This window comes from Heterodontus francisci, chromosome 31 (genome assembly GCF_036365525.1).
Source record: "Heterodontus francisci isolate sHetFra1 chromosome 31, sHetFra1.hap1, whole genome shotgun sequence".
NCBI lineage: Eukaryota > Metazoa > Chordata > Chondrichthyes > Heterodontiformes > Heterodontidae > Heterodontus > Heterodontus francisci.
The window spans coordinates 17,042,396-17,063,483 of NC_090401.1; the positions used below are offsets into that span (position 1 = coordinate 17,042,396).

General features: G+C 48.4%; 1 protein-coding gene across 1 annotated transcript in view; it reads right to left on the reverse strand.

Moving 5' to 3' along the window:
• oscp1b (organic solute carrier partner 1b) overlaps positions 1-21,088 on the reverse strand; it is a 91,485-nt gene that overhangs the window by 32,857 nt on the left and 37,540 nt on the right. The window contains exons 3-6 of the mRNA XM_068011039.1: positions 19,138-19,292; positions 18,472-18,639; positions 13,582-13,662; positions 5,687-5,790 (exon numbers count right to left, since the gene is read on the reverse strand). Coding sequence (XP_067867140.1) covers positions 5,687-5,790; positions 13,582-13,662; positions 18,472-18,639; positions 19,138-19,292 — 508 coding nt within the window. The remainder of the gene's footprint in view (positions 1-5,686; positions 5,791-13,581; positions 13,663-18,471; positions 18,640-19,137; positions 19,293-21,088) is intronic.

Consider the following 21,088-nt stretch of genomic DNA (forward strand, 5'->3'; position numbering starts at 1 on the left):
TACCTCTTTCTCACCTGGTCATAACAATATCATTGCATCTTATCATTTAAAAATAATGTGGAACACATCCTAATATTTGGAAGTTTTAATAAATTATAGTACTAAGAATAGAAATCTTTTTCGTTTGGCTACGCAGAGGGTGATTCTCATTTTCCATTGCCAGTATGCATCCAAAAACAGGATATCAGTGGGACCACATTTGTACAACATCGAAAACAGCTGATTGTTTGCCCATTCTGATTTTTGGGTGGAACTTAATTTAGATGGCCAAAGCACTTGCTGGAAACAGGCGAAGGTCTCAGGAATATTGCTGTTGCTTGCCCCTGATCGCACCCACAAACGAGGATGGAGAAGAGTCATTTCCAGTGTTATTTAAAGGAATCTTCAACTACTTTCAGGTTAAGTGCTGGAAAGCTTTGGGAGATATTTTGCTTGCATTATATTGTGGATTTTGTTATTAAGACAATTGCTAAGTGATTGTAGTGGCTGTAGAATGTTCTGAACTTTTGAGGAATTTCTGGCAACGCACTTTTATCTTCATAGGAATCCTTTTGTCAATTCCACACTAGGCAGAGGAGGAAGAGCAGGAGAAGGAAGGAGAAAACAAAGGTGGAAGGAGAGCAAACAGAAAGTGGTGAGCTAACATAAATCCCTGCCCTCCCAAGAGAACATGACCAGGGCAATATACCTGCAGCTCTCCCAGGAGCAGTATATAAGGAGGTTGTGCTTCTCTCAAGAGTTTGTCATGCTCATGAGAAGGGCCGTGATGAAAATATAGAACTAAACTGAAGAGTTATGAAGAAAATCGACTTTTCCTTTACGAAGTGGACAATATGCTGAAAAATGGCCACCGTAGGTCAGCTGACATGGCCTGTATGTTCAAACTGTTTCAATGTCTGTTAAGGACAAAAGGATACATTCCAGGCTGGCAGATGACAATTACATCTATCCTGAAACCATCAAGGGACATTCCTAAATTGAATGAGTTCTTCTGAAACAAAGAAGGTGTCAAGTAGCCAGTTGGTCACAACAGGGAGGGGTATATGTGTCCCTTAACAGAGGCTTATGTGAGAGATTTTCACCTTCTCTCTGGGAAGAGCGAGGGGGGGGGGGTGGAAGAGAGAGAGGGGGGGGCGAGAGAGAGAGAGAGAGGGGGGGCGAGAGAGAGAGAGAGGGGGGGCGAGAGAGAGAGAGAGGGGGGGCGAGAGAGAGAGAGAGAGGGGGGGCGAGAGAGAGAGAGAGAGGGGGGGGCGAGAGAGAGAGAGAGGGGGGGCGAGAGAGAGAGAGAGGGGGGGGCGAGAGAGAGAGAGAGGGGGGGGCGAGAGAGAGAGAGAGGGGGGGGCGAGAGAGAGAGAGAGGGTGGGGGCGAGAGAGAGAGAGAGGGGGGGGGGGCGAGAGAGAGAGAGAGGGGGGGGGGCGAGAGAGAGAGAGAGGGGGGGGCGAGAGTGAGAGAGAGGGGGGGGCGAGAGAGAGAGAGAGGGGGGGCGAGAGAGAGAGAGAGAGGGGGGGGGTGAGAGAGAGAGAGAGGGGGGGGGGCGAAGAGAGAGAGAGAGAGGGGGGGCGAGAGAGAGAGAGAGGGGGGGCGAGAGAGAGAGAGGGGGGGCGAGAGAGAGAGAGGGGGGGGCGAGAGAGAGAGAGAGGGGGGCGAGAGAGAGAGAGAGGGGGGCGAGAGAGAGAGAGAGGGGGGCGAGAGAGAGAGAGGGGGGGGCGAGAGAGAGAGAGAGGGGGGGCGAGAGAGAGAGAGAGGGGGGCGAGAGAGAGAGAGAGGGGGGCGAGAGAGAGAGAGAGGGGGGGCGAGAGAGAGAGAGAGGGGGGGCGAGAGAGAGAGAGAGGGGGGGGCGAGAGAGAGAGAGAGGGGGGCGAGAGGAGAGAGAGAGAGAGGGAGGGGGGGCGAGAGAGAGAGAGAGGGGGGGCGAGAGAGAGAGAGAGGGGGGGCGAGAGAGAGAGAGAGGGGGGGCGAGAGAGAGAGAGAGGGGGGGCGAGAGAGAGAGAGAGGGGGGCGAGAGAGAGAGAGAGGGGGGGCGAGAGAGAGAGAGAGGGGGGCGAGAGAGAGAGAGGGGGGGGCGAGAGAGAGAGAGAGGGGGGGCGAGAGAGAGGGGGGCGAGAGAGAGAGAGAGAGGGGGGGCGAGAGAGAGAGAGAGAGGGGGGCGAGAGAGAGAGAGAGAGGGGGGCGAGAGAGAGAGAGAGGGGGGCGAGAGAGAGAGAGAGGGGGGCGAGAGAGAGAGAGAGGGGGGGCGAGAGAGAGAGAGAGAGGGGGGCGAGAGAGAGAGAGAGAGGGGGCGAGAGAGAGAGAGAGAGGGGCGAGAGGGAGAGAGAGAGAGAGAGAGAGGGGGGCGAGAGAGAGAGAGGGGGGCGAGAGAGAGAGAGAGAGGGGGGCGAGAGAGAGAGAGAGAGGGGGGCGAGAGAGAGAGAGAGAGGGGGGCGAGAGAGAGAGAGGGGGGTGAGAGAGAGAGAGGGGGGGGCGAGAGAGAGAGAGAGAGGGGGGCGAGAGAGAGAGAGAGGGGGCGAGAGAGAGAGAGAGGGGGGCGAGAGAGAGAGAGAGGGGGGCGAGAGAGAGAGAGAGGGGGGCGAGAGAGAGAGAGAGGGGGGCGAGAGAGAGAGAGAGGGGGGGTGAGAGAGAGAGAGAGGGGGGTGAGAGAGAGAGAGGGGGGGCGAGAGAGAGAGAGGGGGGGGCGAGAGAGAGAGAGAGGGGGGGGGCGAGAGAGAGAGAGAGGGGGGCGAGAGAGAGAGAGAGGGGGGGCGAGAGAGAGAGAGAGGGGGGCGAGAGAGAGAGAGAGGGGGGGCGAGAGAGAGAGAGGGGGCGAGAGAGAGAGAGAGGGGGGCGAGAGAGAGAGAGAGGGGGGCGAGAGAGAGAGAGAGGGGGGGCGAGAGAGAGAGAGAGAGGGGGGCGAGAGAGAGAGAGAGAGGGGGGGGCGAGAGAGAGAGAGAGAGGGGGGCGAGAGAGAGAGAGGGGGGCGAGAGAGAGAGAGAGGGGGGGGCGAGAGAAGAGAGAGAGGGGGGGCGAGAGAGAGAGAGAGGGGGGCGGAGAGAGAGAGAGAGGGGGGGCGAGTGAGAGATGGAAGAGAGGCGGGTGGGGTGACGGGAGGTGATGGCGTGTTTGTGACAGGGTTTGGTGACTGGGGGGGGGGGGGAAGAGAAAGAGACAAGGGGGTGTGACTAGGAGGGGGGGTGAGACAAGGAGGGGGGGGGTGAGACAAGGAGGGGGGGGGTGAGACAAGGAGGGGGGGGGGTGAGACAAGGAGGGGGGGGGTGAGACAAGGAGGGGGGGGGGTGAGACAAGGAGGGGGGGGGGGTGAGACAAGGAGGGGGGGGTGAGACAAGGAGGGGGGGGGGTGAGACAAGGAGGGGGGGGGGTGAGACAAGGAGGGGGGGGGTGAGACAAGGAGGGGGGGGGTGAGACAAGGAGGGGGGGGGGTGAGACAAGGAGGGGGGGGGGGTGAGACAAGGAGGGGGGGGTGAGACAAGGAGGGGGGGGGGTGAGACAAGGAGGGGGGGGGTGAGACAAGGAGGGGGGGGGTGAGACAAGGAGGGGGGGGTGAGACAAGGAGGGGGGGGGTGAGACAAGGAGGGGGGGGGTGAGACAAGGAGGGGGGGGGGTGAGACAAGGAGGGGGGCTTGAGACAAGGAGGGGGGGGGGTGAGACAAGGAGGGGGGGGGTGAGACAAGGAGGGGGGGGGTGAGACAAGGAGGGGGGGGGGTGAGACAAGGAGGGGGGGGTGAGACAAGGAGGGGGGGGTGAGACAAGGAGGGGGGGGTGAGACAAGGAGGGGGGGGGTGAGACAAGGAGGGGGGGGTGAGACAAGGAGGGGGGGTGAGACAAGGAGGGGAGGGAGACAAGGAGGGGGGGGTGAGACAAGGAGGGGGGGGTGAGACAAGGAGGGGGGGGTGAGACAAGGAGGGGGGGGTGAGACAAGGAGGTGACATACACAATACACAGGACAAATCTCATTCAGGAAACCTCAGAAGTCTGACATCAGTCTTACATGAGTACCTGGTACAATAATAGAATTATAGAGTCATTTGCAGCACAGAAGGAGGCCATTCAGCCCATCGAGTCCATGCCAGCTCTCTGTGGAGCTCTCTGGTCAGTCCCACTCACCCGCTCAATAATCGTTGCCCTGCAAGTTTATTTCCTCAAGTGGCCATCCAATTTCCCTTTGAAGTCAGTGATTGTCTCCACTTCCACCACCCTCGTGGGCAGTGAGTTCCAGGTCATTATCAACCATTGCGTAAAAAAGCTCTCTTTCATATTCCCCCTGCGTCTCTTGTCCAAAACATTCAATCTGTGTCCCCTCGTCCTTATACCATTAGTTAATGGGAACAGTTTTTCTTTGTCTAACTTATCTAAGCCTGTCATAATCTTGTACACTTCTATTAAATCTCCCCTCAATCTTCTTTGCTCGAAGGAGAACAACTGCAGCTTTTCCAAACTAACTTTTTAATAAGGACGCAGAAAGCAAATGATTTATGATTTTGCCACTCGTACCTCCTCTAGACAATCTTTTGTTTCTTTACTTGTCCCGTTACCACTCACTTTGGCCTTGCACCATCAACCCTTTGTCATTTAATCTCTCCTGTCTTCTAGAGCTCTCCTCTTGTTCTATTTCCCACTCTCCTCTCACTCGCTTAAAACCTATTTCATCTCTACCTTTTTGCCAGTTCTGGAGAAGGTCATTGACCTGAAACATTAACTCTTTTCTTCTCTCCATAGATGCTGCCAGACCAGCTGAGCATTTCTAGCATGTTTTGTTTTTAATCCAATAACCTCCTTTACCAATTGCCATTGAGTTTCTGAATCAAAGTCACTGATACAAATTACAACCTGATGGGTTGCCAACAATGATCACTACAGCAGCCCCCTTCACCCTGACATAACTCGTTTGACTACTATTCACTGCTTCTCAGTGGCAGCAAAGTTCTTACCCAAATCCCCATTGCTTATCTAGCAACCCTTGCGCAGACTTTTATCACAGCCTTTTTGAAAGCCTAGATACTACCTGTCATAGGATCTGCCATGGTCCACTTGTCATGTCACTTTCTCAATGAAGCCCAGGCAACTAGTCAGGTAGGATTTTCCCCATTCTGAATCCATGTTGGTTGCTGTTTACCATGCTATTATTGTACAGATTATCCTTAAATTTATACTTGATAGCTGACTCCATCATTTCACGCAGATATAGAGTCATTACGGCACAGAAGGAGGCCATTCAGCCGATCGAATCCATGCTGGCATTAGGAAGAATTTCTTCACACCCACAATGTTAAACATTTGGAACAGTCTTCAGGAAATGGTAGTGGAAACAAAAACCTTAGATTAATTTAAAGGACAACTTCAATTATATGATGGGGAAATACAAGCTTCTGTTGTGGATGGGTGAGCTAAGATGGACCAGATAGCGTTTTATCTATATCTGTCTTGTGATATTGTGTCTGACTAAATAAAATTCAATAAAGACCATAAAACTAAACAGATCACTTACCAATGGCCATGGAAAGATGTGTGAGGATCCAAAGAGTGGAATTTGGAGAGAAGCAAGTAATAAGAGAACGTAAACAATTAAGCAAATAGTTTTCCTTCCTCCACAGTGAGGATCAAAGCCAAACTGGTGGGAGTGTGCACACGGAATCATGAATGAAAAAAGTCACAATCAGTAAACAATTGTGGGAGTGAGACCATCTAACTTACCTGATCAGTCCAGGGACCTCTGTTCCCCAAGGAACAGGCCCAGAAATTGGCAGCACGAATCGGCCATTAGAATTCTGAACTTTATCCTTCAGAAAGATGGACACCTGTGGAGATAAATTATGGCGCATTAAATAATGTAATTGATAACGTGTTAAATAGTGATAAAATTACATCTGCAAATGTACTTTGCCATCATTTTTCTTTCATTTTTCCTATCCTTTGGTTGCTGATCCATGCTGCTGTACAGTTACCACCATCCTCAAGTACCTAACTCTCACACATTCTGAGGCAAGACAGAGTGTGTCAGAAGGCTTTTCAACCATAGAAGCATCCAGAAAGAGAGTGAGGCTAGATGCTAAGGATTATTTCTTTGCAGGGTCTCAACCACTGGAATAGATCACCAAAAGTTTACTAACTGCAGTCCTTCAAAATGGAGTGAAAAAGTTTCAATGATGTCTTAAGTTGTGGAAGGTAGAGGTGGGGCAAACAATGATTGGTATTATCATTACTGTAGTCTCCTGGAGCTTGCATCACTACCTTGGGTGGGAGAGGATAGGGGGGAAGGAGTTGGAGAGGAATTTCCCAGCATTTTCCCAAATCTAGTTATGATATTTTCCTGTATTTTTGCCTCTCCCAAATTTCGACTTCAATCAAAAGGAAAACTAGTTGACGTGTATAACGGGTGATCAATCCAATATTCCCCATTTTACACCAATGGCCAAAGTTAAATTACCCCCTCTTTCCCTAAATGGTGTCAAAAAAACACGATATGCCAAATGAAAAATATTAATTCATCGGTTGGAAACTTACATTCGACTATTAATGGAGAAAAGACCGACAAGCTAACTTTTAAATGTCAGCGAACATGGCCATCCCAATTTGCATCTGAAACGCCTTTGCAAATTGAAAGGCCTCCAACCAAAAACAAAAGTCTGAGTAGCACGGTCCCAGAATAATGGCTTTCTCTAAGTGATTGAATTAATTACGGTGTGCAGATTGAAAGCTGAGTGTGGAGATTTGAGTTTGGTGAGTGGCGAGTTCAGTGAAGGGGGGTGGGAGGAGGAGCTCCATTTTTCTACTTTTTTTTCCTACTTTTTTAACACTCTAGTATTTGGTTCTTGCTTCAGTGCAGTGAAAAGAGCTGGCTGGTGAGTAACTGGTAAGCTGATAATAAATTTAGTTAATAAATGCAATAATTAATACATTTACTTATAATAAATAGACTGTAAAGTTAAGGTATGGCAGGACAGCTCTGCCGAGTGGAACGTACAGCCTCTGGCATGTGGGTAGTCATGGACGCACCGTGTGTCCTAGACAAACACATTTGGCTGCAGAAGCTCGAGCTCCGGGTTTCGGAACTCGAGCATCAGCTGGAGTTACTGTTGTGCATCCGCAAGGTGGAGGACTACGTGGATTGCACGTTTAGGGAAGTGGTCACACCGCAGATTAGGAGCATGCAGGCAGATAGGGAATGGGTGACTGCCAGGCTGTCTAAGAGAACTAGGCAGGTAGTGCAGGAGAACTCTGATATGATCTCATTTGCTAATTGGTTTTCCATTTTGGATACTGGTGAGGGTGATGGCTCTGACTGCACTCCTCTGAGGAACCAAGTCTGTGGCACCACAGGTGGCTCAGCTGCACAGGAGGGGAGGAAGAGTGGAAGAGCAGTAGTGATAGGGGACTCGTGAGTTAGGGGACCAGACAAGGATCTCGGCGACAGTAAACGTGACTCCAGGATGGTGTGTTACTTCCCTGGTGCCAGGGTCAAGGATGTCACGGAGCGGCTGCAGGACGTTCTTCAGGGGGAGGGTGAACAGCCAGAGGTCATGGTCCACAATGGTACCAATGACATAGGTATGAAGGGGGATGAGGTCCTGAAAGCAGATTGTAGGGAGCTAGGAAGATTAAAAAGCAGGACCTCAAAAGCAGTAATCTCAGTATTACTCAGAGTCCCATGTGCAAGTAAGCATAGGAATAGGAGAATTGAGCAATTGAACATGTGGCTGGAGAACAGGTGTAGGAGGGAGGGCATCAGATTTCTGAGACATTGGGACCGGTTCTGGGGCAGGTGGGACCTGCACAAGATGGACGGGTTGCATCTTAGCAGGACTGGGACGAATATCCTCGCAGGGAGATTTGCAAGTTCTGTTGGGGAGGGTTTAAACTAAATTGCCCGGGGGATGGGAACCTGAAAGGGAGCTCAGAATGGAGGGAAGCAAAACTGGTAACTAGTCAGGGGTGTGGGAACCAGGAGCAAGTATGAGAGAGGAATACCAAGGTGCACAGAACACTGGGGGAGATAGATAGTATTAGAGTAGGGGATAGGAAGTTAGTAGGTGTTAGTAATATGTGCATAAGTCATTGAAGGTGGCAGGACAGGTTGAGAGACCAGTTAATAACGCACACAGTGTCCTGGGCTTTATTAATAGGGGCATAGAGTACAAGAGCAAGGAAGTTATGTTGAACTTGTATAAGACACTAGCTCAGCCTCAGCTGGAGTATTGAATCCAGTTCTGTGTGCTGCACTTTAGGAAACATGTGAGGGCATTGGAGAGTGTACAGAAAAGATTCACAAGAATGGTTCCAGAGATGAGGAACTTCAGTTATGAAGATAGATTGGAGAAGTTAGGACTGTTTTCCATGGAGGAGAAGGCTGAGAGGTGATTTGATAGAGGTATTCAAAATCATGAGGGGCCTGGACAGAGCAGATAGAGAGAAAATGTTCCACTCGTGAAAGGATCAAGAACGAGAGGGCACAGATTTAAAGTATTTGATAAGAGAAGCAAAAGTGACATGAGGAAAAACTTTTTCACGCAGCGAGTGGTTAAGGTCCGGAATGCTCAGCCTGAGAATGTGGTGGAGGCAGGTTCAATTGAAGCATTCAAAAGGGAATTGGACAGTTATATGACAAATAAGAATGTGCAGGATTACGAGGAGAAGGCGGGGAAATGGAGCTGAGGGAATTGCTCTTTCAGAGAACCAGTGCAGACACGATGAGCCAAATGGCCACCTTCTGCACTGTAACGATTCTGTGACTTAGGATTGCTTCATTGGGTCCACATTCAAGGCAATCCTGACACATTGACTTTGAAAGAGCAAACCCCTCCAAGTGTAAATATTGGCATCCTGGGGCCTGTGGAGCCAATTCCATACCTTGAATCATTCAAAGGTTCCAGAGAATACACTGAGGCAGTCATGTGACTTAAATGTCCATCTCTGAAAAAAGCTGGGAGTTTCCTTGAACAAAGAGACAGGCAGTAACTGAGACTGTAGCAGCAGGAAAGGATGCTTTCCTTCATCGGACGGGGCATTGAGTACAAGAGTTGGCAGGTCATGTTACAGTTGTATAGGACTTTGGTTCGGCCACATTTGGAATACTGCGTCCAGTTCTGGTCGCCACATTATCAAAAGGATGTGGATGCTTTGGAGAGGGTGCAGAGGAGGTTCACCAGGATGTTGCCTGGTATGGAGGGCGCTAGCTATGAAGAGAGGTTGAGTAGATTAGGATTATTTTCATTAGAAAGACGGAGGTTGAGGGGGGACCTGATTGAGGTGTACAAAATCATGAGAGGTATAGACAGGGTGGATAGCAAGAGGCTTTTTCCCAGAGTGGGGGTTTCAATTACTAGAGGACACGAGTTCAAAGTGAAAGGGGAAAAGTTTAGGGGGGATATGCGTGGAAAGTTCTTTACGCAGAGGGTGGTGGGCACCTGGAACGCATTGCCAGCGGAGGTGGTAGATGCGGGCACGATGGAGTCTTTTAAGATGTATCTAGACAGATACATGAATGGGCAGGAAGAAAAGAGATACAGAACCTTAGAAAATAGGCGACATGTTTAGAGAGAGGATCTGGATCGGCGCAGGCTTGGAGGGCCGAAGGGCCTGTTCCTGTGCTGTAATTTTCTTTGTTCTTTGTTCTTTGTTTGATGTGTGCTTCCTCTCTCTCCAGAAAACATCAAGTTTGAAAACTATTTGCAACTGTGGACCCTCCAAGCCTACAGATTGCTATAGAGACCAGGGGAAGAGAGCCAACTACAAGACTGCCTCCAAGAAAACCCTGAGCCAAGCAAGCTAGCCACAAAGTGCACTTTGACCAGCCAAGGACTCCAAGAATACAACTTCAGCTGGGAGACCATTAAATCTTCCAACCTCACCAACAGTGTATTTAACTTTTATTTATTCTGGACCAGCCCTTCGCTTTGCAAGCTGGAACGTCAGAACTATGTGTCCTGGCCTGTCGGAAGACCTTACACAAATCAACGATTCTCGGAAGACCGCCATCATTAACAACGAGCTCAGTAGACTCAATGTGGACATTGCAGCACTTCAGGAGACTCGCCTCCCCGCGAGTGGCTCTCTAGCAGAGCAAGACTACACCTTCTTCTGGCAGGGCAGGGATCCTGAAGAACCAAGACAGCATGGAGTGGGCTTCGCCATCAGAAACTCCTTGCTCAGCATGATAGAGCCTCCCTCAAATGGCTCGGAACGCATACTGTCCATCCGACTGCTCACCACCTCTGGTCCAGTACACCTACTCAGCATCTATGCTCCAACACTCTGTTCCGCACCTGAAGCTAAAGACCAGTTCTATGAACAACTCCATAACATCATTAGCAGCATCCCCAACACCGAACACCTATTCCTGCTGGGGGACTTTAATGCCAGGGTTGGGGCCGACCATGACTCATGGCCCTCCTGCCTTGGGCGCTATGGCGTTGGAAGGATGAATGAGAACGGGCAGAGACTGCTTGAGTTGTGTACCTATCATAACCTCTGCATCACCAACTCGTTCTTTCACACTAAACCCTGTCACCAGGTTTCATGGAGGCACCCAAGATCACGTCGTTGGCACCAGCTAGACCTCATTGTCACAAGGCGAGCCGCCTTAAACAGTGTTCAAATCACACGCAGCTTCCACAGTGCGGACTGCGACACCGACCACTCCCTGGTGTGCAGCAAGGTTAGACTCAGACCAAAGAAGTTGCATCATTCCAAGCAGAAGGGCCACCCGCGCATCAACACGAGCAGAATTTCTCACCCACAGCTGTTACAAAAATTTCTAAATTCACTTGTAACAGCCCTTCAAAACACTCCCACAGGGGATGCTGAGACCAAGTGGGCCCACATCAGAGACGCCATCTATGAGTCAGCTTTGACCACCTACGGCAAAAGTGCGAAGAGAAATGCAGACTGGTTTCAATCTCATAATGAAGAGCTGGAACCTGTCATAGCCGCTAAGCGCATTGCACTTTTGAACTACAAGAAAGCCCCCAGCGATTTAACATCCGCAGCACTTAAAGCAGCCAGAAGTACTGCACAAAGAACAGCTAGGCGTTGCGCAAACGACTACTGGCAACACCTATGCAGTCATATTCAGCTGGCCTCAGACACCGGAAACATCAGAGGAATGTATGATGGCATGAAGAGAGCTCTTGGGCCAACCATCAAGAAGATCACCCCCCTCAAATCTAAATCGGGGGACATAATCACTGACAAACGCAAACAGATGGACCGCTGGGTTGAGCACTACCTAGAACTGTACTCCAGGGAGAATGCTGTCACTGAGACTGCCCTCAATGCAGCCCAGCCTCTACCAGTCATGGATGAGCTGGACATACAGCCAACCAAATCGGAACTCAGTGATGCCATTGATTCCCTAGCCAGCGGAAAAGCCCCTGGGAAGGACAGCATTACCCCTGAAATAATCAAGAGTGCCAAGCCTGCTATACTCTCAGCACTACATGAACTGCTATGCCTGTGCTGGGACGAGGGAGCAGTACCCCAGGACATGCGCGATGCCAACATCATCACCCTCTATAAAAACAAAGGTGACCGCGGTGACTGCAACAACTACCGTGGAATCTCCCTGCTCAGCATAGTGGGGAAAGTCTTTGCTCGAGTCGCTCTGAACAGGCTCCAGAAGCTGGCCGAGCGCGTCTACCCTGAGGCACAGTGTGGCTTTCGTGCAGAGAGATCGACTATTGACATGCTGTTCTCCCTTCGTCAGATACAGGAGAAATGCCGTGAACAACAGATGCCCCTCTACATTGCTTTCATTGATCTCACCAAAGCCTTTGACCTCGTCAGCAGACGTGGTCTCTTCAGACTACTAGAAAAGATCGGATGTCCACCAAAGCTACTAAGTATCATCACCTCATTCCATGACAATATGAAAGGCACAATTCAACATGGTGGCTCCTCATCAGAGCCCTTTCCTATCCTGAGTGGTGTGAAACAGGGCTGTGTTCTCGCACCCACACTTTTTGGGATTTTCTTTTCCCTGCTGCTTTCACATGCGTTCAAATCCTCTGAAGAAGGAATTTTCCTCCACACAAGATCAGGGGGCAGGTTGTTCAACCCTGCCCGTCTAAGAGCGAAGTCCAAAGTACGGAAAGTCCTCATCAGAGAACTCCTCTTTGCTGACGATGCTGCTTTAACATCTCACACTGAAGAATGCCTGCAGAGTCTCATCGACAGGTTTGCGTCTGCCTGCAATGAATTTGGCCTAACCATCAGCCTCAAGAAAACGAACATCATGGGGCAGGATGTCAGAAATGCTCCATCCATCAATATTGGCGACCACGCTCTGGAAGTGGTTCAAGAGTTCACCTACCTAGGCTCAACTATCACCAGTAACCTGTCTCTAGATGCAGAAATCAACAAGCGCATGGGTAAGGCTTCCACTGCTATGTTCAGACTGGCCAAGAGAGTGTGGGAAAATGGCGCACTGACACGGAACACAAAAGTCCGAGTGTATCAGGCCTGTGTCCTCAGTACCTTGCTCTACGGCAGCGAGGCCTGGACAACGTATGCCAGCCAAGAGCGACGTCTCAATTCATTCCATCTTCGCTGCCTTCGGAGAATACTTGGCATCAGGTGGCAGGACTATATCTCCAACACAGAAGTCCTTGAAGCGGCCAACATCCCCAGCTTATACACACTACTGAGTCAGCGGCGCTTGAGATGGCTTGGCCATGTGAGCCGCATGGAAGATGGCAGGATCCCCAAAGACACATTGTACAGCGAGCTCGCCACTGGTATCAGACCCACCGGCCGTCCATGTCTCCGTTATAAAGACGTCTGCAAACGCGACATGAAATCGTGTGACATTGATCACAAGTCGTGGGAGTCAGTTGCCAGCATTCGCCAGAGCTGGCGGGCAGCCATAAAGACAGGGCTAAATTGTGGCGAGTCGAAGAGACTTAGTAGTTGGCAGGAAAAAAGACAGAGGCGCAAGGGGAGAGCCAACTGTGCAACAGCCCCAACAAACAAATTTCTCTGCAGCACCTGTGGAAGAGCCTGTCACTCCAGAATTGGCCTTTATAGCCACTCCAGGCGCTGCTTCACAAACCACTGACCACCTCCAGGCGCGTATCCATTGTCTCTCGAGATAAGGAGGCCCAAAAGAATATTCTGGACTCTCATGCAACCAAAAAAAAACGAACAACTTTCCACTCTGTAATCTATTTATGCGTGTGTGAATGTGTAACGTATTTTTAAAATTATTTTTAGATTGGGTTTAGCTTGTTGAGTATAATACCTCTTTCTTGTTTAAACTCAAGAAAACCTGTCCGATTGGTTCTTTCACAATAATATTAAAAGGTAAAACTCATTGGAGGTGGTAAGTACAGCCACTGTTTAAAAAGGAATAAATCCTGGTGCAATCAAATAAGAAGAAGGGCCACAGGGGCATCTTCCTCACCTAGCTGTAACAATGGACATTATTCTCCTATAGTTGCAAAGGCCCAAAAAAAAAGATGCAAAGCTTTCGTCTACTCCTTGTCTAAACAGTAAAGACTTTTGCAATACAACTGTGAAGCTGCGGATTCAGACAGTTTCATCTGGTTGTGTACATGGTGCATCACAGACCAAGGAGGGGCTCAGGGTGCACTTACTCGGATATGGAGGTCCTGAAAGAAAATAAGCAGAGTTTGCCTGATGAGTTGAAACTCTCCCGCAGGTAGGCAGCTGTATGTCTGTCAAATCAGAGAAAGGCAAAAAGACATGCATTATATTCCAACCTAGCAAATCACAAACACACAAACTGTTTCATAGCACTAAACCCAGTTAAGTAGATGTCCCAGCTAGACTGCGACTATTCTTCTGTGCTGGTAATTTGTTCAGATGCAGCCTCGTTTTCAAATCAGAATTTATGAAGCTCCTCCAATGGCTTAGCTGGGGATTTTCAAGAGCTGAGCACCATCTTTGCATGCCTGAGCCCAGAACTATCTTTGCTTTTTGTTTTAAATGAGACAGATCTTTAAACTTTCCACCTCCGGAGAAAGGAAAAGAGTGTCCTCATTAGTGCAAAAAGGCACCTCATTGATTGCCCTAAATTAACGAATGAAGGAACAATCTTTATCCGTTGTCCAAATTCAAGTGTTTAAAGTGCTGAAGCTGCAGTTTCCAAGGTTTCAAGCTTTTAGGGGAGGAGATAGAAGGGAGGAGAAAGAATGATGGGAGGAGAAAGAATGATGGGAGGAGAAAGAATTTTTTTATTTAGAGATACAGCACTGAAACAGGCCCTTCGGCCCACCGAGTCTGTGCCGACCATGAACCACCCATTTATACTAATCCTACACTAATCCCATATTCCTACCACATCCTCACCTGTCCCTATATTCCCCTACCACCTACCTATACTAGGGGCAATTTATAATGGCCAATTCACCTATCAACCTGCAAGTCTTTTGGCTGTGGGAGGAAACCGGAGCACCCGGAGGAAACCCACGCAGACACAGGGAGAACTTGCAAACTCCACACAGGCAGTACCCAGAATTGAACCCGGGTCGCTGGAGCTGTGAGGCTGCGGTGCTAACCACTGCGCCACTGTGGGAGGGACAGGGGATGTGATAGAGGAGGAGGGGGTGGACATAAATTTTTCTGTCCATGTGGCTCACATTTTTTGTGTAAAGAGGAAATTGTACCTTTTGTGCACATGTATGGTGGTGGTGGGGGCGATCTTGCATTTCTGTGTCATCTTATGTGGGGTGAGAGAGCTCAATCACACCCTTATCTCCGCCTCTGATGCACTTGTCACCAGTTAAAAATCATACTCTCGTTCACCCTGGTCATTTCTCTTGGTATGGCCTCCATCCTCGCCCCCCTGAGTTCCATAGATTTGAAATTTAAAGCACACAACTGGTTTAGCCATTCATTGCCAGCCTCTGCTTGGACCACAACAAACACTAATGGGCCCTACTCTCCTCTGCCAAAATCACTCATTACTCCAGGATCATTCTGGAATGCAAAGATAACTCTCGGTGATTTTCTCCACTACCAACCGTCTCCATAAACTCCTTTACCCTATCCCCTCCACTTCCAACAGTACAAGAAGCTCAGGAACTTCTCTGTCACTTTTTTTTAATTTGTTCATGGGATGAGTGATTCTAGCGAGGCCAGCATTTATTGCCCATCCCTAATTGCCCTTAAGAAGGTGGTGCTGAGCCGCCTTCTTGAAACTGTTACAACCAGGTGAGAAAGGTGTCTAGGGTTCCCTCTCAGCCTTCACCTGGTCTTACCGTAACAGGGTTTAATTTTAAACACGCCGTTTTATTTTAGCTCCTCCTTAGCGAATCCTTGTTCACTAACTTCCAATTATAAGGCAAAGAAACTAGCCAAACAGGTTTTCTTAGGCTTAAAGAGAAAAGGTTAAACTTTATTAAACTTAAACTCTACGGATACGTGATGCGCCTACGCTAGCATGCATACACGATACACACATGCAGACAGAGACAGAAAAGAGAAGAAATAAAGTGGAAAAGTTTGAGGCAATATCAGAAGATTGTTTTGGTTACTTTTCTTCAAACTCGCTGTAAAGTCCTTGATTGTAGGTTGGTCTTGCTTTTTGTTGAGCCCCAGTATTCTTCTTAAACCTTGTTTGATGTAGGAGACTTTACTCTTTTGAAGTTCATGTGTCCTCAGTGGGTCCAGAGACTTGTGAGAAAGAGATGGGAGCAGACAGGAGAGATCTTCTCACTCCAGGAGCAAACAGTCTTTTTGAGTTCAAAATCTCTGTAGCCAGTTCAAAAAACCCTGGACCAGCCAGTTAGTCATGTGACCAGCTGCTTTAACCAGTCCTGGCTTTTGTGGATTGTATCACCTTAGCAGTCTCTGGAATGCTCTTCCTTACACCTTCAATGCCTGGTGATCAAAATCCATTGTGGGTTGAATGTGTCAGGGAATGGTCCTTTGTCTCCATATGCACTGTTAGTATGCAAATATTTTTCAGCTAAGTGTCTGGCAGCCCTTGTAACAGGCCTTCTCTTCTTCCCAGCAACAGTTTAAAATCAATGTTCATATGACTAAATTAATATGCCTCATTTTTGGCAGGTGGGGGCCTGCATGACAAAATGCTGCAGTCCATGTGGTGTAGATACACCACAGTGCTGTTTGGCATGGGGGTTCCAGGTTTTTAACCCAGCGACGATGAAGGAACGGCAATATAGTTCCAGGCATCTGCTGCCTTTATTCTCCGAGGTGGTAGAGGTCGTGGATTTCGAAGGTGCTGTCAAAGGAGCTTTGGCGAGTTGCTGCAGTCATTCTTGCAGATGGTACACACTGCTGCCACTATGGTGAAGGGAGTGAATGTTGTGAATGTTGAAGGTGGTAGATGGGGTGCCAATCAAGTGCTTTGTCTTGGATTGTTTTGAGCTTCATGAGAGTTTTTGGAGCTGCACTCATCCAGGCAAGTGAAAAGTATTCCATCACACTCCTGTCTTGTGCTTTGTAGATGGTGGGCAGGCTTTGGAGAAGTCAGGAGGTGAGTACTCACTGCAGCATTCCCAGCCTCTCACCTGTTCTCGTAGCTACACTATTTATATGGCTGATCCAGTTAAATTTTCTGGTCATTGGTGACCTCCAGGATGTTGATAGTGTAGGATTCAGCGATGGTAATGCCATTAAATGTCAAGGGAAGGTGGTTAGATTCTCTCTTGTTGGAGATGGTCGTTGCCTGGCACTTGTGTGGCACGACTGTTACTTGCCATTTATCAGACCAAGCCTGAATGTTGTCCAGGTCTTGCTGCATGTAGGCATAGACTGCTTCAGTATCTGAGCAGTTGCAAATGGTATTGCACGCTGTGCAATCATCAGCCAACAGCTCAACTTCTGATCTTATGATGGAGGGAATGTCATTGATGAAGTAGGTCAGGCCTAGGACACTGTCCCGAAGAACTCCTGCAGTGATCTCCTGGGGCTAAGATGATTGGCCTCCAACAACTGCAAACATCTTCCTTTGTGCTAGGTATAAGCTTGACTAGTGGAGAGTTTTCCCACTAATTCCAATTTTGCTAAGGCTTCTTCTTGCCACACTCAGACAAATTTGCCTCGATGTCAAGGGCAGTCACTTTCACTTCAGCTCTTGAATTCAGATTTTTTGTCCATGTTTGGTCCAAGGCTGTAAAGAGGTTTGGAGACATGTGACCCTGGAAGAACTCAAACTGAGCATCAGTAAGCAGTTCATTGCCGGGTAAGTGCTACTTGATAGCACTGTCAACAACATCACTTTGCTAATGATTGAGAGTAGACTGATGGGATGCTAACTGGCCAGATTGGATTTGTCTTGCTTTTTGTGGAAAGGAAATACCTGGGTAATTTTCCACATTGTCAGGTAGATGCCAGTGGTGTAGCTGAACTGCAACAGTTTGGCTAGAGGTAGGGCTAGTTCTGGTCCACAAGTCTTCAGTACTACAGCCAGAATGTTGTCAGGGCCCATAGCATTTGCTGTATCCAATGTGTTCAGCCGTTGTTGATGTCACATAGAGTGAATCGAATTGGCCAAAAACTAACATCTGTGCTGGGGACCTCAGGGGGAGGCAGAAATGGAGCATTCACTTGGCACTTCTGGCTGAAGATAGTTTCAAATGCTTCAGCCTTGTCTTTTGTACTGATGTGCATCATTGAGGACGGGGATATTTGTGGAGCCTCATTCTGCAGTTAGTTGTTTAATTGCCCACCACTATTCATGATTGGATGTGGCATGACTGCAGAGCTTTGATCTGATCCATTGTTGGGGATCACCAAGCTCCATCTGTCGCATGCTGCTTCCGCTGTTTAGCATGCTTGTAGTCCTGTGTTGTATCTGGCTTGATAGTAGAGTGAGGGATATGCTGGGCCATGAGGTTACAGATTGTGGTTGAGTACAATCACGCTGCTGCTGCTGGCGGCCCACAGTGCCTCATGGATGCCCAATTGAGCTGCTAGATCTGTTCTGAATCTATTGCATTCAGCACGGTGGTACTGCTACACAACACGATGGTGGGTCTACTCAATGCGAAGACAGGACTTCATCTAAAGGACTGTGGTGGTCACTCCTACCAAACTGTCATAGACAGATGCATCTGCGACAGGCGGATTGGCGAGGGCGAGGTCAAGTAGGTTTTTCCCTCCTGTTGGCTCTCTCACCACTCTGCCACATCCCTCTCTTTGCCTTGCCCATTAAGCCAAACGTCCTCTAAAGTTCCTTCCTTGCCCAAATTATGAAACTGCATTTTTCTCTAACTCTCTGCATGGCCCTCTATGATCTCACCTTGAACCCATTCCCACTAAACTGCTGATCACCCAACTTCCCTTCCATGCTAATACTGTAAACTGTTCCTCTCTCATGTTGTCAAAGGAACCTGTTCCATAAACAGTCCCTCCCACCATCTGTCTCACTATTCCTGTTAGGTAGTTCACAGAATGATGCCTGCAGCCCAGTGTTGCATGACTTTCTTATTCACATCCATGGTCCAATATTTCCCTTAGTTATCCAAAACCTAATATCAAGTGAAGACAATACCCACCTCAATCAGTTGTCGGAATGTCTCATCTACCTGGCTGAGAATGCTCGGAGAGTCACGTATAAATTCCTTAACTGCATCCATATGATTGAACGTTACCAATAAGATGTCTTTAGGCCGTGGACAGAGCAACACTTGGTACTTGAATGCCATCGTCATCAGGTCATAGAGCTGGGAATTATATAGAAACAAAGTATAAAGGCCTAATGCACACAGGGTTGTACAAACAATATTCTTTTCCGCAACCCAGAACAACCTCAGAATTCTTTCTTCCTCTTCCCGCCCCTCTTCCTCCCAAGATATGACCCTTGACTTTGGCTATCAATGGCTTTTCCCACATTTTTTAACTTGCAACACATGAAGGATGGGCCAGGGTTTGAGCTGGGAATGTGAATTTTCATTGATTGGACAATTGAGAGCCTTGCAGGAGGACACTGCTGTTTCTTTCCATGGTGCTGTTTTATACTAGGGCATCCAAAAAGGCATAGTTGAGAAGAGTGCCTACTCCCAACACTTGGCTCAGATCAGGGTTGGTAAAAGTGACACAAACCATTTTTATATTTATAGTTTAATAAAACCAGAAGCTGTGTTTACATTTTTTGTACCCAAAATACTCCCATATTGCTGAAAGGATTAAACAATGCAATTATACTGGAGTGATTCATTCACCTTGTCCATGCTAGCCTGATTAAGTCTCATTATGGAAGCATGAGCCAGTCGATCAAACACGGTTCTTAGGGCTTTCTTGGAATACAATTCCTGAGATTTGAACAATTCTTCCATGAACTTCTTATTAAACATAGTACTGATAATGTCATTCATTACTGCAAAAAAGCAGAAAGAATTATATAATTTAATTAATAATTCATAAGTATCCCTTATATTATATTGAAGCACTGCCCAGGGTAGAACGCAATAACATCGCAGATTCAATCCCAAATCTGTCCCAAGTTAATTTAGCTAGGCTGAGGTTACAGTAGGGAGTGTGTCAATCAACACACAAGTTTCCACATTCAACTGATCATCCTGCTCCACTTCTGCCACTTCTAGTGTGATGGCACACCAAACACATCTTCCCCTCCCCATTCAAAATTCCAAAGACATCATTCTTTCCATGACACCTTGGTCGACTCTTCCAGCACCTCTAACACCTGCTCCCCTTAGAATCATATCAAGTTTACGGCACAAAAAGAGGCCACTTGGCCCATCGTGTCTGCTCCGACCGAAAAAGCCACCTACCCTCATCCCACTTTCCAGCATTTGGTCCATAGCCCTGCAGGTTAGCGCAATTCAGCTGCACATACAGGCATGTTTTAAATGAGATGAGGTTTTCTGCCTCTATCAACCTTTCAGGTAGTGAGTTCCAGATCCCCATCACCCTCTGGATAAAAACATTTTCCTCATCTCCCCTCTAATCCTTCGACCAATCATTTTAAATCTATGTCCCCTAATCATGGACCTCTCGGCTAAGGTAAATAGGCACGTCCCATCCACTCTATCCAGGCCCCTCACAATTTTGTACATCGCAATCAAACCTACCCTTAAGATTCCTCTGTTCCAAGGAAAACAACCCCAGCTCATTCAATCTTTCCTCATGGATGTAATTTTCCACTCCTGGCAACATCCTGATAAAATTCCTCTGTACCCTCTCTCGTGCAATTACATCCTTTCTGTAATGAGGTGACTAGAATCGCACGCAAGTTGTGGTGTAACCTCTCCCAGCATCTTCCAATGCAAGCACAGGGATGCAGCACCTGCTGTTTTACATCCTCCCTATCCACCATCCAGGGCCCAAACAATCCTTCTGCGTGAAACAATGATTTACTTCTACTTCCTGCAACTTAGTACACTGCATTCATTGCTCATGATGTGGTCTCCTCTAGTGGCCACTACTGATCGAGCTGGCTGAGTCCTAAAGGACATAGCTGCTAGACTGGGTATGTAGCAGGTGGTGAGGGAACCAACAAGAGGGAAAAACATACTTGACCTCGCCCTCACCAATCTGCCTGCCGCAGATGCATCTGTCCAAAACAGTATTGTTAAGAGTGACCACTGCACAGTCCTTGTGATGATGGAGATGAAGTCCCGCCTTCACATTGAGAATACCCTCCATCGTGTTGTGTGGCACAACCACTGTGCTAAATGGGATAGATTACAAACAGATCGAGCAATGCAAAACTGGGCATCCATGAGGCGCTGTGGGCCATTAGCAGCAGCAGAATTGTACTCAATCACAATCCGTACCCTCATGGCCCGGCATATTCCCCACTTTACCGTTACCATCAAGCCAGGGCACCAACCCTGGTTCAATGAAGAGTGCAGGAGGGGATGCCAGGAGCAGCACCAGGCATACCTCAAAATGAGGAGTCAACCTGGCGAAGCTACAACACAGGACTACTTGCATGCCAAACTGCGTAAGCAGCATGCGATAGACCGAACTAAGTGATCCCATAACCAACGGATCAGATCTAAGCCCTGCCACGTCCAGCCATGAATGGTGGTGGACAATTAAACAACTAACTGGAGGAGGTAGCTCCACAAATATCCCCAACCTCAATGATGGGGGAGCCCAGCACATCAGTGCGAAAGATAAGGCAGAAGCATTTGCAACAATCTTCAG